We start from the raw sequence: 16,568 nt of genomic DNA on the forward strand, positions 1-16,568 counted from the left end.
GGATAGCAAGTATGATCTCATATGGCCTCTGCACAATCACTTCAGAGGGAGTTTTTAAAGTTTATTTATTTCTCCAGTAATGGCTCACAAAGAAAGCTTTACATAATATTTTAGTATTATTTAGGGCATAAAAGATCCAAACCGTCTGGATAGCTTTGGAGTCTTTTAACTAATTTAACTGCACTCTGCCACTAGTGCCCAGTTTTGCCATGAGTAGCTGCTTTTTACCTTTTGCATGGGTTTATCTATTTGTAAAATTAGGCAAGTGTTTCACAGGCTTTCCCAGCTTCCTTGTTTGTGAAGAGCACCAAAAACTTCTAAAGAGAAGCACTAGGTAAGTGTGAGCTGTTGGCATTGCATACTGCAGTTGTATTTTATAGAAAGTATGAAGGTTCATAAGGTACCAGAATAGATTGCGTAAGGAAACTTCCCTTCCAGAGACATTACGTATGAATAACACAGATAGGACCAGAGTTTTCATTTTATTATTCAGGCTGAACTGAATAGAACTTTGAGAAGTACTTGGTTTCTGCTTTTAGAGAAACTTTGGAGGATTGGTGTCATAGAGACAAATTTTGATGGATGCGAAGTTTCAGCCATTTTCAGGTCTTTTCCAGTGTTTCAACATGTAATTTTCATTTCCTTGTTTGCTTTGCTTTGCACATAGTATTTCAATGGTGTAGGTAAAAATACAGCCTCTAAACAGAAGCAGGGTCAGGAAGAAGGAGGAAATGCAAATTTCAGAGGTGGGTGCAGGAGAGCAGGCTGGAGGAGGAGGAAGCCATTTGAAGAGGTGTAGTCAGGAATTCTAAGAAACCCAAAAGCTATTGTAAGACTCATTCCAAATGTTTCTAATTTCATTCATATCTTTTTGTTTCCTTTACTGTTTAACTGGGACAAGGAACTAAAGCCAGGAAAGTCCGATCATAGTGGGAAACAAAAACCTAAATATTGGAGAGAGAAAAAAGTCCGTTCTTTGCAAAGCATTTCTGCCTCTTGCTTGTCTTCCATTGTTGGTGTTACTGTGGAAAATGTATAACATCACTCTCCTGGAAAGTGCTAGAGTGCTGTTCAAGTAGAGAGGGTTTATATACTTGAACATGGAAGAACTTGAGGGTATCTATTTCTTTACCATTTGCCTAATAATAAGTGAGCCTGTTGACCTCCGCTGGACTATTACAAATGTGAAACTTGGCACTCAAAATTGCTTGCTCTAAATTTTCCAGTTGCTTTCTCTTTTTCCATTTGATGTCATCCTGCCAACTAGTGATTTTATTATTATAAACAGGACATTGTATTCACTTTTAAGAAGAAATATGAAGCTGAAGGTAAAATTACAAACTGCAGTTTCTCAGCTGGCAAAATACAAAACAATGAGCTAAAAATACTGAGCAGAGAAAGGGTGCTGTGGCAAGAAACTGAAATATCTACAAGATGGATGTGGGCTGAGAAGCAGAAACTGACTGGCTTCAACTTACCAGCTCTGAACTCCTGCTAATCACCAAATGGTTGAGTTTGGAAGGCACCTCTGGAGATCAACTACTCCAATGTCCTTGCTCATAGCAGGATCAAATAGAGCAGGCTGCTTAGGGCTGTATAGTGTTGGGTTCTGGATATCTCCAAAGATGGAGATTTTATAGCTTTTCTAAGCAATGTATCCTGGGGTTCAGTTGCACAACTGTCCATTCCTTCCATGAGGGGCAAGAGTCTTACTTGTGACTGTGAAAGGCCTGGAGAGCATCAGATGGTGGAACAGCAAGGATCCACTGCATTGGCAGGAGACAATTAACGCTTACTTGCTTTTCATTCAGGGCAGAGTTAATGAGCTCATGAACTTTGCTTTTGTGGGCAAAGAGCTCTAAGAGTGCAATGAAGGTTTCAGCTAGAGTTTGCATCTTGGTATTTCAAGATGTGACCTCAATTGCGAATGACATAAAGCTATCCAGGTTATTGAAGATGAAATTGTCATTTGCCCACCTGTTCAGAAATGTAACATCCTCCCTTTGCTTGGTAAGAGAGGAAGAGTGGAGGTGCTCAGCTGTGTCTGTGTCCAGCTGTGTCTGATCTTAGCACTGTTTGTAACTGAAAAGCACTGGCAGCAGGACCTATTGTTTATTTCTTTCTTGAGGAGAATCACAGCTGCTAGCAGGGATTAGCAGTGCTTACAGTAAAAGGTTGTCAGCATGCTCTTTGCTATAGATGCCCAAGGAGATTATTGGCTGGTAAAATTAGAGGTGATGGTAAAAATGGCAGCCTTGAGTTGTGCAAGGGGTGTTGGAGGGAAGGAGTCAGCCTCTGAAACAGATGTGTTTTCAAGGCAGGTGGACAACTTTAGTTAGAAATGAGCGCAAGTCAGATAAAACATGATTATGCAGCTTGTTTCCTGGAGATTTTCCACTACAAAAACCTAGTGTTAAGTAGAGCAAGACTTACTCAGCTATAATAGGATATTTAAAAAGCTTTGGTTTCTGATGGAAACTGAGCAATGACTTGTTTAGCAAATGTATAAGCAGCATTTCTGCGGATCTGACTGTTATCTTGGCGTGGAATGGAGACACAAACAGGGCCAGATTGTGATCTCTGCCCTCTCACTGAGCTGTTCTGTAACTAATTTAATGTTCTTCATAGAGAGATACAAGGCATACAAAGAATTACTCAGTGTTGTCTAAAGATAACTGATCCAGTCTCTCTCTGACAGCATTGATTCCAGGAGATGGTGATAGTGGTTGTACTTGCTTTGGGTACTTCTGTCCAGGCACTCTGGGGAACGGTACCCTTCTTGGATCGGTGAGGAGAGCTCACGTTAGCTCTGTCCTGACCCATTAGCTGAGTAAGTAAAACTCAGAATAAATACTGTGCTCCTGTCAAAGTGATGTGATTCAGCTCTGTGCTTCTGGTTGGCTTCCTCAGGTCCTCCTGTTTTCATAACATTTTTACCACAGTATGGCTACAGCAGTTGTGGTGACACTCTTTTGTCCAAAATTATGCATGATCTGTGCTCTCAGATGTTGTTCTTACCAGTGGCTGGTGTAGATAGGCACACTGGCATCTTCACTGGTGTTTTTCCTTACAGGAAGGCATGTATGGTTATTGAAAGTGCAGTTTCAAGCAAAATTGATGGTGTGCAGTTGGACACGATTATTGCATTCAGAACTTGTAGGCCATCAAAACTAAGCTTGCTTAGTTGAGAATCTGTTTAGTTGTGGAATACAGTAATAATTTTTGTAACTAAATTGTTAGACCCTACAGTCATCTTCCTGCCTGGCTGTTTAATATGAGGAGAGAAGTAGAGAGAGTAAGAGGGAGATGAGAATAAAATGTTAAGCCTATTTGAGAAGGTGTCCTTTTCTTACTGAATTTCCCTGGATCACAAGGTGGGCTTTTGATGAGCAGAAGAAGGTGATCTGTCCTCTTATGTTTATGTATGTTAAATGAACTGGTTCAGGTATGCCAAACACTGCCACTTTCTTTGATATTAGAGTGTTTTGGTGGTGCCCTTTTCCAGTTACAGGTCAGACCACATGGATGTGTCAACCCAGGTATCTTTCTCTATGCTGTAGGTGAAGAAACTCAGGACTTTGTCAGTATGTGAGCCAATATATCCCTGTTGTGGTATTTCAGGGTTGATCATTGATAACTAGGACAAGCTGGTTGTTACAAGGAACATTTTCCTCCTGACACCATTCCGTTGGAGTGGTCTGAAGCATACTTTGACCTGTATATTTGCCTGTATATTTATCTGGGTGATTTGATTCTTGTTCCCAGGTTATTCTCAGAGCCTCACTCTCTTAAAGAAAAAATTATACAATATAGATGGCACATATGCAGGTCCATGAGGCAGGGTTACAGGGTTAGGTTTTACTGGAAGTATCACAACATGGATTAGAAGTGGGGTAGTCTGGAAAAGCCTAACAAAAGTATTCTGGGAGATGAGGGTTTTGATTTACAAGAAGGGATTAACTGTTCAATGTGTATTTGCCAACACTGAAACTAAAAGTTTGTGAAAGATATGGTAGTTGATAATTAAAATATATGGAGCAAAATGGAAAAAATGAATCATTTAAGGTGGTGGGAGGGTAGGAAGAGATGTTATGAGGACAAGTAAGGTAAACCAAATAGAAATCTTTTCTGTCCAACCTAAAATAGACAGTAACTTAGACTGCTAAAGAAAGTATTGGAAACTCCATCTCTAGAGATTCTTAGTACTATACTGGAAAAAGTCCTTGCAAATGTATTGTCACGAGTAGTTTGGCTCTGACCTATGGGGCTTGGATGACCTAATGTCTCTTCCATTTCTAGCTCTGAGCATCTGTGATTAAAGTAGTTTATATAATGCAAGTGCATTTTCAATTACACTCCACCTTCTTGCGTGGGATAGTGGTGGTACAGAGACCTCATTATATTTGTAGCACAATTACAGCATGACTTGTAAGAAATACTGCTGGTACTTGGTCTCTCAGAGACTTTGCTGGTTTTATATGTATGTTGGCTTTTCAAGCCATTTAGGTATGTTACAAGACTTCAGTGCAATTTTTTCCATTGTCTTCCTTACTTGGAGGCCATAGATATATAGAAGGAATGATTGATTCTGATTTGGCAATCCAGTAAGCAGTCCTTGGTGAAAAAGTGAATGTTTATTGTTGTAGATGTGTAAATATATCAGAGTTGATTGTCAGCCGCTCTCTTGACCAAATTTTTCTGAACCACAACAGGACATTAGATAAACATAAACACAGAGAAGTTAAAAAGAACAGTACTGGCTTCATGTAGAAAGTTGGGCTTTCAGTGCAATTTATGCTGTGATGGATTTTTGTGAGGCTTATAAACATTAGTGTTTGGAGGGGGCAGTTTTGCTTCCAATTATTTTCTAATTTAATTTAATTTTGAATTTTATGCACCACACAAAAAGAGGTTTGTGATATGCCAAGTATTTCTGTTGGTGTGTTACCTTCACTCTGAGTGAAGGCACTCCGAGTGCCTTCAGAGGTTTGTCAGGGTGCTTCTTATTGCATGCATATTTTTAAATATATTTCTTTTAAGATTTTGTCTTGGAAGGAGCCACTCCGGGGTTTCAACTAAACTCTGCTCCATCAAGTGTGACAAATGTGGTAGACACTGCATGTAATAGATGTCCTTACAAGTGGATTGTTGAAGTCTCTAAAGTGTTTGAGTACTGTTTGTTCTCCAAAATTTCTCCCTGAGAAAGAGAACTTAATTCCCATTTGAGTGATGAGCACCAGCAGAATTGGACCCACACGTACTGGCACTTTCTAAGAAACCAACAGCAGACTCTGTGTTCGAGCTGGGTTTACTTGTGACTGGAGACTGAGATTGATTTTTGTGGTTGCCATAACAATTGAATTGTTGTGTGAAAAAATGTTAGTAGCTCTCACTGGAATGAGTTGACAGCTCTAGGATGCCTATTCCCAAATTAAAACAACTGTCTCCAGCTCTGAGAAATGATGTCTGTTTAACTTTAGCAAGATGGAGATCAGCAGTGTCTTAGAAATGACCTGAAGAGCTTAAAGATTCTGAAAGTGCCTTTAATGTGTGTAATTTTAAAATGCCAGCTTTGAGGTGGAGTTAATAAGGGTAAACCAGGAGGCTGAGTTTTCACTCCCACCAGGCAATTGTATCTACTCACAAAGTGGAGAGAACAGGACAATGTAAGGAGTCCCTAGAAGAATGTAAATGCATTGCAAGTGTCTAGACATGCAGTCACTTGTACTGTAAATGTCTTAGCACTGACATGCTCAGGTTTAATGGAGGCTTGCTCTGCCTAAACTTTAATTTAAAAAGTGATGGTCATTACTGTCTCACCTCTGGCTGTAGCAGTCTGGTCTTTGGAAACAGGCTAGCACTTGTGCAGAAGATGTAGCTTGGTGCTTCAGGAACTGTTGGATGACCAGAGACATTGTGGGCTGCGAGCACCAAGCCTGGGACAGGGCAGGATGGTCAGTGTGTGGGTAGCCACTGAGCTGCTAGAGTTTTCAGTCATGCAGTGTTTGTGTGCTGGGAATTCACAGACAAGTGCCTTTCAGCCCCTTCTCCATGCTAATGCGTGCCGTGTGTTCTTTGTTCTCTTTTGAAATCGTTTCGGATGTGTTGGTTTTCATAAATGACCAGTAAACATTGCAGGAGACTGCCTCAGTCTGAGAGTTGGCGTTGGGAGAGAGTCAGGATGGGGTGGTAGGTGAGGTAATTAAGTTGAGGCACCTTAATTCTACCCAAGCCCCTTTACCTGGTCTCCTCCATGACCTCAGCCCTGAACCTCAGTCCAGCTTCATGCAAATGGTAAAGTAGGGACTTCAGTTGAAGTGACTTCATCTGGTGATGGTGGCAGCCAGGAGGGCTGGTGTTCTGCAGCATGCAGGAGTATGGATGTGGTTGGGCTGCCCAGCTGACTTGTGCTCATGGTGCCTGGGATTGTCCTTCCTTCATCTCATCTTCCCCTGGTTCCTGAATAGCTGGCTTTTGCTTGCTTCTTTAGGACTCTGCCTCCCATGAATGGACAACTCAGCTGGTAAGGACATCATGTTGCTTCACCAAGGGTTTTCTGATGCTCTAGTGGGTACATGCAGTTCTCTGAATGGTTATTTCACGGTTGTTGGTGTTTGTTAGAGTGGTGAAAATCTGGACTCCATGTCCACTGGTGGGTTGACTCATCTGTATGCTGCTGGCTGGAAGGCTGTCCAGTTGTGTTAGGAGGATCTGCATGACTGGAGAGTGCTGCTTTGTTTACTGTGTACAGACTGACACTTTTCTCTATTAGCAGCACCAAAATACCTTGCAGAAAATCACACTGGGAACACCCAAACTTTGCCCAGTATTTGGCCATGCCAGAAACCTTGCCTCTACTACAGCCTGAGCCCCTGGCTTACAAATACAATGCTTCATCTTGATCCAAGTAGCCTTCCACCTGAATAAAAATGGAGCCCTGACCACCGGGACTTATAATCTGCTTGTGTCATAGGTGTTTATATTTTATGGCTAACTGTGATAATGTTGAATTCTGAACAGTTTAGCTGGCAAGAACTGAAATATTGTACCAAACCTTGTACAATATTTTCTCTGCTGATTCTTGCAAATACCTTTGCATAGATGTACGTATTTGCACAAAGAAAAACAAACTGCTTTTCCAGTCCTGTGTTCTGTGAATGTTTTAATTGCCATGACGGTAATTCCAGCTCACCAACAAGCTACTTATCTTACCTCTACTGCTGCACTAGCCATTTATTTTAGGTCCTGCTAAAGGTAAGAAGACTAACTGCTCTGCAGATATGCTTGTCCACTTCAATTAGGCTTTCTTAAGCTGTGCAAAGAGAAACTGCTCTCAATTAGCTTTCCTTAAATTAGGATTGATATCCTAGCCTGTAAATGTGCAAGCTCTCGTTACTGTCTAATAAACTAAGTGCTCTATTCTGCATTTTTTCCCCAGATGGTTGATTTGCAAGATTGTAGACAGAGACAGCATGCGAGCTTTGGCTTCAGCAGTGCTCTTGTCACTGCCTTGGGTCTAGAGGTGGCTGGGCCAGTGTTTCTGGGCACTGCATGGGGCTGGCAGGGTTTGGGCAGGGTGTGTGTGGCACATCCTTTCCTGGCTCTTGCTTGCAGGTCCAGCATGCTCAGTGCAAGCTGTTCCCCTGATCCTCCACAACTCTCCTGAGCATTTTCTCATGCACAAAGCCTCTGACCATGGGGAACAGGGAGAGAGAATTTTATTCTTCCATCAACAGAAACTCTGTGCCAGAGCAGGCCCACTTCTGCAAACCTGCAGTAAGTGTATATTTTAAACAAAGAGGCTTCTGTAAAAAGTGGAAGTATCCATACCAGAATGTTTGGTTTTGATCAGTATGAGAATTATGGTCTTAAAGGGAAATGTTTATCTCTAGTCCTTTCTATCCTGAGGACCAGAGAATCTTCTGAGTGTGTCTCTATCTCCTAAACTGGTTTCCTTTAACTAACCAAGTTGTGTGTATGTTGGAACAAATGGACTTGGAACATCTCATTATTTCTACAAAGTATGTTTTGACAATTTTAAATGAATAAAACAGGTTTTTATTAGGTGTGAGGACTATGAGAGATGGCTCCCTCAGGGCTTTTAAAGAAGGGGGAGAGAGGGATGATTAAGCTTCTTAACCCACAAGGTCATCTTGGTGACCCTCCCAGAGCTGGAGACAGCTGCCAATTTGTGTTTACCTGTGGTCAGTGCAAATGTCCGTGCATGTAGTTGGGCTGTTTGCTTGTGGTTATGCATTGTCTTTGTTAGCAGGTGCATAACAAGTGCTGCTGCCTTGAGGTTTAGTTTACAACTCACTGAAGGTAGGTTTTGTAACTGGTTATGGTCAGAACTGTGGTCAGGTCCCTCTGAGAACCTCTTTGCCACAGCCTTTGGGGTATTGTACAGCCAGACAGTATGGTCAGGGGAGGAATTTGAACAGCTCTTTAATCTTTGCAATGGACTTGCCACAGAGCTGGGAGCAATGTTATTTCTTCAGATGTTTTTTGTCAGCTGCCCCCCGGGTGCTCCTTGGGGGTTTGCACAGAAGTGGCTGGCACTGGTGCCAAGGAATGGAACAGCTTGCAGAGCAGTGGGCATGTTGGGCTACCCACACCCAGCCTTTCCTTGCCTTGTTTTTCTCTGCCAGGCTCCAATTCTCTCCGAGATGAGCAGCATCTCTCTGCAGTAAGCTGGAGATAAAAGGTGATACCAGTATGGCTGGAGGAAAAGCAGGAGATAGCTAAGAACATGCCTACTGTGGAGACCTGTGGAGCACATGTGCAGGGTGCTGCCTGGGGGCTTAGAGCTGTAGTCCCATCACTTGGTGGATTGTTTTCTTTCCCACCTGCCAGGCCTGGTTCCTGTAGCCATCTGAAACTTCTCCAATAATAAAAACTGAAAACCAGAAATATAATTCATCACACTTAATAATGCAATTACTGGTGAGAGGAATTCACTTAGAAAACTTGAGCTAGGTGTGCTGGGGTGTGCCAGCTGCCAGCATTAGCTCACTCCTATGAGCTTTGACCTCCTCTTGTCCCATTGACTACCAGGCCCTCAGCTCTGCAACGCTTTTGCTGAGTCCCTATGCCAGGGAATATCATTCCTTGTGTTACATGCCCAGGGACATTCTTACGTCACCTTTCAGTCTGTGCCCAGAGTAAACAGCCTGTGACAAGCTACAAGTCCAAGTCCCTTGAGTAGTTTTAGAGGAGAAGTGGATCTGAGCCTGGTGGTTAAACATATCCCAGCTGTGCTGCACATAGAAATTCTGGTGGGAAAAACTAAATCAGTGTTTGTCTGGACCTCTTTTCAGCTTCCCATGTCTAAGTTTAAGTATCTCAGATGGTGAGCTGTGTCTGCCTGCAGTTTGCATCCTAAGTGCTCAGAACCATCCAGCACATCCTGAGGGGCAGTGGCTTTGCCTTAGGGGGGCTGGGGGCTGCCTGCCAGCCCTGCAGGTTTGGGCTCTCTGAACTGGGGCCACTGCTGACTTCTATGGTAGATTTGACTGGCCAAATACATCTTAGCAAAGAAGCCTGGTGGTTGCTACCATTGTATAAATGTGCTCAGAATTTGGCATCCGTGTATTTATGCTCACTTCTTTCCAAGGCAGGCTGCAAATATGCACGTGGTTGAAACCAACCTGCTAATTTTTAAGCTGCCTGGAGCTATGATTCACAATGGGTGGCAGATGCTTGTGGTTGCAGGCCCTGAACATCTGGAATAAGCTATCTGTTCCCCTGACACAGGAACCCGCATTCTCTTTGAAGAAGCTCTTGCACCTTTTCTTTGCTCACTTGTCAGATAAAGCAAGCCATTAGTGTCCTCTCGGCACCATTTGCTCTTTTAAATGAAGTAACTTAAAGGAATATTTACTAGGCACCATTTGCTCTTTTAAATGAAGTAACTTAAAGGAATATCCAGACGTGGCTGGAGTGGCAGTCACAGTGCCAGAATGCTGTTGGCTTTCTACCTTATGAGGTACTGAGACCTGATGTATCAATACATGCAGGCTGGCACCCATACATGCCTCCATACCTCTTGTAGTGTAGGTGCCTTTGTCTTTGCATGTGCACAGCCCCCTGAAGAAAGTTGCACAGTGCTTTGGAGTGGACACATCCCGAAATTCCATTCTTAGGTGGAAATTAAGGAAAATATATTCATGGAAATAATGTTGTTTGCAAGCCTTTAAAATTGTTTGATTCCCAGTGCTGGATAGCTAGGCAGCAACAGATCAAAGTCCCGGTGTTGTTGAAAGAATGTTATATCTATCGGTGTCACGATCTCTAATTTGTTTAGGTGCATGTGAAGGATCAGAAACTAACCTGCATCTGGGGATGAAGGCAGCTCTGCTATCCATGCAGAAAGCTAGGAAATTCTAAAAGATTTTCAAAGTCTCAGAAGGCAGTGAAGTGCTTTACTGATTTTTGTCTTTGAAAATCTCTATTTAGTGTGCCTGGTGGAGTTTTATAAATACACGCAGCCAGCTGTTTGATACTGACAGATACTACCCAGAGCATTTAAGTGCCAAAGTGATAGGCTTGCAAAGATACAGACATTGCTCTCACTGCACAAGCACCCGTGCAAAAAGAGTAAGACTTGCTAATTCCACGTGACACTTGCTCCTTTAAAAGTTCACTGTAATTTTTCCCCTCCCACCTCTCCTGTCCCAGGAGTATATCAGTGGTTAAACTGTAAAAAAAAAAAAAAAAAAAAAAAAGTACTATGTGTTTTCATTACTGTAGAAGGGAGTTACCATCATGATTGGAGTTTTTCTGCTGCAAGAAGAAAAGCAGCAGTCTGGTTTCTTCCTTGGCAGCCTCAGCCATCCCCATTATGCTTGGGGATCTTTTCACTAGGAGGGGCTGAACTTACTTTGAAGGTTAAAAGCAAAATAAGCCAGCAGACCCATTCCCTTACTGTTTTCAGAGCTCTTCAGCTCCAGTCCTCTGTTACAAATGTTACTTGGGTCAACCCTGCTGTAACCCAGAGGCCCAGGCAAGAAGTTGCTCTAGGGCAGTGCAGGATGAAGGGAGGCCCTGAAGCAGCACTTTAGGAAGTTATATTTGTTAAGTGCTTCAGGTTTTGAGTCTTGGGTAGTGCTAGACTCTGCTCTATGAACATGATGATCTCAAAGTCAGATGCTCTGTTTTGTTTCATTTATGTGGCTCTGGACCCTATCTGTGGCCCATCTTGGTATTTTCCTGGTGTTGTGCCACCCACTGCTTTGGGACATGCATGTAAGCATTCCAGGGCGAGACTGCATATTCCAGGTACTGCCAAGTGGAGGGGCATTCAGCTTTTCCTAAGCACCAAGTTGATGAGCTAGATCTAATTAGCTTATTTGGAGCTCACTCTTAACTTTCGTAGTGTTTCTTACTGAACCTGCTCTTCCCTTTGGTGTACAATAGGCAATGTGGATGTTACAAAGAACTGCACCCCTCGGGTGTCTTTACTGATACTAAAACTCTCCATTTTGTGATCATTCAGATTGGTTTGTAAATGTTTCACTGCCTCTGCTCCATGCTAGTTGTGCTTATGAACTTTCAGATGCTAAGGTATCTGTTCTTATGCATGGGGATGAGGGTTGTATGTCTTCCATTTAGCTTTGCAATTAGGAACAGTCTATTTTGACTCTAGCTGCAAGGCATCAAGATTTTTTCCTGCTTCCTTCTTTAGAGTGAACTCAATGGACTAACTTGTTTAGGTTTTGTGTAGGAAGATCAGTAATGAGATGAAAATTGGTAAAAGCAAGCAGTTAAAACAAAAGGAAAAATAAATAAAAAACCCAAGGAGATTCACTTGTAATTTTTTTTTTTTTTTTTCAGTTTAGATTTAGAGTTCAGGTTAGATTGGAAGACATTTCAACAGATAGTCTTCCGAAAACATGGTTGTTGTTGTCTGGATGTCTCTGATGATCTCTCTGTTTTGATACTTTCTCCATGACTGGAAGATAAATTTTTCTTTTCTTCATTTTTCCTTGGATAGGAAAGAATGCATTTTCACCATCGACCCATCAACTGCCAAGGATCTTGATGATGCTTTGTCCTGTAAACAACTCCCTGATGGTATGAGATATATTTTACAAAATACTTCTCAGTGTTTATATTAAGCTGTTGACATATTTGTATATATAATTTGTCATGAAGTATTCTCACCAAATACTCACCAAATATGAGTATTTGGTGAGTATATATACTCACCAAATGTGAGTAGTAATAAACGAGGTTTTTCGTGTTGTTTTAATTGCCTGCTTTCAGAAATCTTAAAGCAGATATCGTCAAGCTGCATTCTGAAGTTGTCTTGGTGTCAGGAAATGCAGTGTTTTGCATAATCAGAGCTGCAGTTTTATTTGAGCAGGTCTCAGCTGCCTCCTGTCATTATAGGAATTACAGCTGAACAGCTAATATGCCACTCTTGCATACTGAAGTCTGGTGAAACTTTGACCTTGAATACGCAGTCTCTGGATAAAGGAATCCAGTTTTTTGAAGGTCACTGGCTGAACTGCTCTTTGGTGTTTATAAGATGCTGGGAATTGTCAGATGAGCAGAGTGTGCCTTATAAGTTGTGTTATTCTTCTCATTGCCTTTTAAGCTTTCTGACCTACCTTATTTGTACTTTTACTATGCTGTAGGCCAGCAGAACAGAAAGTAAAGCTCCAGCAGCCAAATCTTGATGATTCTGACTTAAATAACTTCCCTCTTGTAAGCTTACTTTGCCATCCAAGTTCTCCTTACTTAATTTGATGAGATCCAGTAACAGGCTTGGTTAGAAATGTTGCACTACTAATAAAGAAGAGAGTGATTTTTTTTCGGTGTGTGTTTAGTTTTTCTTGCTCATGTTAATCTTGTTAATGTGATGATATCAAAGACATCATTCCCTGTTTTTTGGGTTTATTTCATTCTGTGCAGTGTGGCCGATGAATGGTCATGTCATTTAGGCACAGGTACAAAATGGTATTACAGGGCTATAAAACTGATTAAAAAAATCTGACATGGAAGAAAATTTGAGGCTAAAACTTTCTTCTAATTATAGTGTACAATAGTAGTTTTGAAGCAAGATTAAGGGGAAATTGCTCTTGTATTTCTCAGAAAATTTAGACAGTCTTCTTGAGAGATCCTAAGCTGAACTGTGTTCAAAGTAAATTCACAAAGTAAATTTGAACTGTGTTCAAAGTAACATTGATCAGACTACAGGGTCATTCTGCATAGAAAAGATTTGCAAAGTTCAGTTTTTCAAATATTTCTTCTCTTCCGTGCCCCAAAATAAACTTCACCAGTGTGTTTTAGAAGAGACATGAAGAAACCAGGAAAGAATAGAGGACAGGGCTCAGCTCTTTTCCTGAGAGTAAAAGTAAAGATTTGTTTAGTTTGTATCCAAAAGTCATAGGATGGGAAATCCACTGTTTATTTAGTGCTTTTGAAGTTTTGCATCCTTCTCAGGATCATTGTGCACACTCCCCTTTTCTTCAGATGCCCCTTTTTCTCAGAACAGAAAATCCAAGAGGCAAATGGGTGTGAATGCACCTGCTGGTGGTTGTCCCAGCCTGAAGGCCTTTGCTCACCCTCAGGTATCATTTTCCATGGACCATTAAGTGGGAGCCTGCTCATATCAGCCTTTTGTGTGCCAGATCTCTTCCTGTTGACTGGAGCTGTGCATCTTCCAGTCTTCCATCTTGTTCCACCCCGGACTCCTCTTCAGTGAGGAGCCTTCTTCCAGAGTGCTTTTATCTGTGCCCATCCTGGGTATCGTGTGCTCTGACCCTCAGCCTCCGAGGTGCTGTGAGTGGTGCCCATGCTCCATCAAAGCACTGCCTCAGCCTTAGGCCAGGGTAAGTTGCTCCCTGGAAAAGCCAGCGTTGGTGCTGATGAATATGCTAGGGGACCAGACTTTAAATCAGCATAAAAAGAGCTGCTGTGGAAATTCTGCATTCCTTATTTTGCATCCTGATACAGAATTAGCATTTAAAGCCAGTTCACTGCCATGAACCTGTTCCTGGGTGGGACTGGGCTCTACCCAGCTGGGGTACCCAGCTGGAGAGACAGCTTCCAGCACTGGGGACTTCAGCCCTCAGATCTGTCCTGGCAGGACACATCTGGATCCATGTTGTGCCACAAGTTCCTGAGACATTTTCTTCCATGCAAATTGAATCTCTGTGAATTCGTGGCTTTTTTGGCCCACTGTGAGTTGATAGTGAGTTTCAGCCTGTGGCCTGCTGACTGCTGTAGCACTATGTAGGCCCATGAAATGTGGCTGGCAAAAGCATGGGCATATATGATTTTTTTTTAAGAGATCTGTACTTTGACTTAAATTTTTGCAAGTTTAGAAAAGTCCAAAACCAGAGCTGGGAGTCCTTCTGGTTCACATCTTTGTGCTCACATGCTTGCAAAGCTATGGCCATTCTCAGCGATTTGGTGTTGAAGGCAGCCCTTATGGGAACCTCAATCTTGTGCTTAGTAGAGCCTCTTTATATGTTTTGGAGGTACCCTGAGGATTTTTGGCTTTAAAAGTTGCTATGCTAGCTGCAATTATTATGACAAAGAGTTGTTTTAGAAGTTAAGAGCTTATCCAGGCCTGGCAAGACTGCATCTCTCATGAAGGCAAAGTTGTGTTAAGAGTTAACACAGCTTTTATTCCAAATGTAAACGTGGTTACAAGAAAATATTATTTTTTCCATCTTTTTTGTCCATATGTAAAACACTTCAAAAAAAAAACCTAAAACACAACACCAAAAAAAACCCCAGCATGAGCAAACCACATATCTGGCATCCTTATGATGTCAGGAGATCTCAAAAAATCAACAGAGAATGCAGAGCCCAGTTCATAAAATGTCTCTGTTAGTATATAGCACCCATAATAACTGCAAGAAAAAAGAAACCTCTCATGACCACACTTTTATCAGACAGCTACATCAGTGCATTTCAGATTTTGAAGAATGCAGTTCTCTTTGTCCTTAAGCATTTGTTGCTAATTTATTCATGACTGAGGCATTTTCTTCATCTGGAAGGATCTTTGGCAGCAAGCAGAGAGATAAGGAACTGTTTTTGCACCTTCACTTAGGTTTAGAACTTCTTAGAGTAACCCTTACCGACTGCAGTCACTGGAGGGGCAACTCACCCATGCTATGTCCTCAGTAAAAGGTGGAAAGAATTTTTGGCAGAAGTAATCCACAAAACTGTCATAAAGAACTATCCCCTAGCAGAGTGTCACTAGCAAGGGATTGTGGGATGGTTGTGGGAATAGCTTTTAATGGAGCTTGCAGTAGGATGTTGCAGCAGTTGGACACTTTTCAGGGATATATGTCTTAAGTGGGCCAGTCTGATTCTGAGAGGATTTTATATTGGAGTCTGCTTTTGATTAACAGTCATGCTCCTTGTTATTGTTTAATGATAGAAGTAGGGAGGTAAACTTGCTGTTCACATTTGCGAGTGTATATTTTAGGAGAGATCAGCTCCAATAAAGAAGGAAAAATAGGGTTATTTATGTAAAAGCTTCAGAAATTTGAACGAACTGTACTCCGTTTAGATGAATCAGCATAACCTCGGAGTAAAAGATTGATCTGGACTCTGCCTAGTTTCTACAGCCTTTGTAGAGCTTTTTCAGGGTAGCTTGAGGTTTTAAGAAAGTTCATTTCAGTCTATACTCCTCTGTGATCCTTTCTGCACATCCTCTACTGAGTAACTGCAGCCAGGAGCAGTTCTCTGTATGGATGTTGCAAAGAATTCACTGAAAATAACAGGGCTGTGTTAAGCCTGAGTGTATTCATCCAGGGTGCAGACATTTAAAGATTTATTCTGATCTTATCACGTAGGAGCACACCAGGTGATCTGTGTGTCCCAGTGGCACCAGGCAAGTTTCCCACCCTTGCAAAATCTCTTCTGGGAATTATCTGCAAGTGGTGTGTGCATTTCTGGTAATGCACATAACTGTTGTCATGTTTGAAGACTGCTTACTGGTAGAAACAGAACTGGAATTTGACAAATTCGAAGGCAAACAATTCCATCTCGTGAAATGTCAGGCTGTGATGGAAAAGAATGCAGCAGAAACAGTTGAGGTACATTTCTGAGGAGATGTCTAACCAATGTGCAGATCTTTCAATGCTGATTTCAAAGCTATACCTTTGTCCATACTGAGAGTTTCTGTACATTCTTTTATGTGATAATTGATAATGAAAATGGTTCTCGTTGTTCTTTCATTGCTGTGTCCCTACAGTCTTTCACAATGTAATTCAGGTGCAAGTAATTTAAATTGTATTCTAGGACAAGTTGTTGTACTGCAGAGTGGAAATATATTCTATGGGCTGTTTGTCCTGTTTTTTCTGTCCCTACTGACATTGTTTTTCTGCATTTTGGAGCAAGACTGTATATAGATACATTAATAGAATCTTCCCAGTATTACCTGATGACCTAAGCAAATGAGATTTCTGCAGTGTGCTGCTCCCTGTTTTTTTCCTTCCCTTTAAATCCGTTCAACTTGTTGGTGAATTTAAATCAAATATACCTAGAGGGAATAGGATAAAAACTTCAAACATATTGTGTTTCTGTAAGTGTCATGAAAATGGTGT

At 41.6% G+C, this 16,568-nt stretch overlaps 1 protein-coding gene across 4 annotated transcripts in view; it reads left to right on the forward strand.

Moving 5' to 3' along the window:
• The window catches only part of DIS3L2 (DIS3 like 3'-5' exoribonuclease 2), a 178,309-nt gene that overhangs the window by 80,034 nt on the left and 81,707 nt on the right, over window positions 1-16,568 (forward strand). For all 4 annotated transcript variants that reach the window (XM_030455829.1, XM_030455830.1, XM_030455832.1 and 1 more), the window contains one exon: window positions 11,993-12,072. In XM_030455829.1, coding sequence (XP_030311689.1) covers window positions 11,993-12,072 — 80 coding nt within the window. The remainder of the gene's footprint in view (window positions 1-11,992; window positions 12,073-16,568) is intronic.

Source organism: Calypte anna, chromosome 9 (genome assembly GCF_003957555.1).
Source record: "Calypte anna isolate BGI_N300 chromosome 9, bCalAnn1_v1.p, whole genome shotgun sequence".
Taxonomy (NCBI): domain Eukaryota; kingdom Metazoa; phylum Chordata; class Aves; order Apodiformes; family Trochilidae; genus Calypte; species Calypte anna.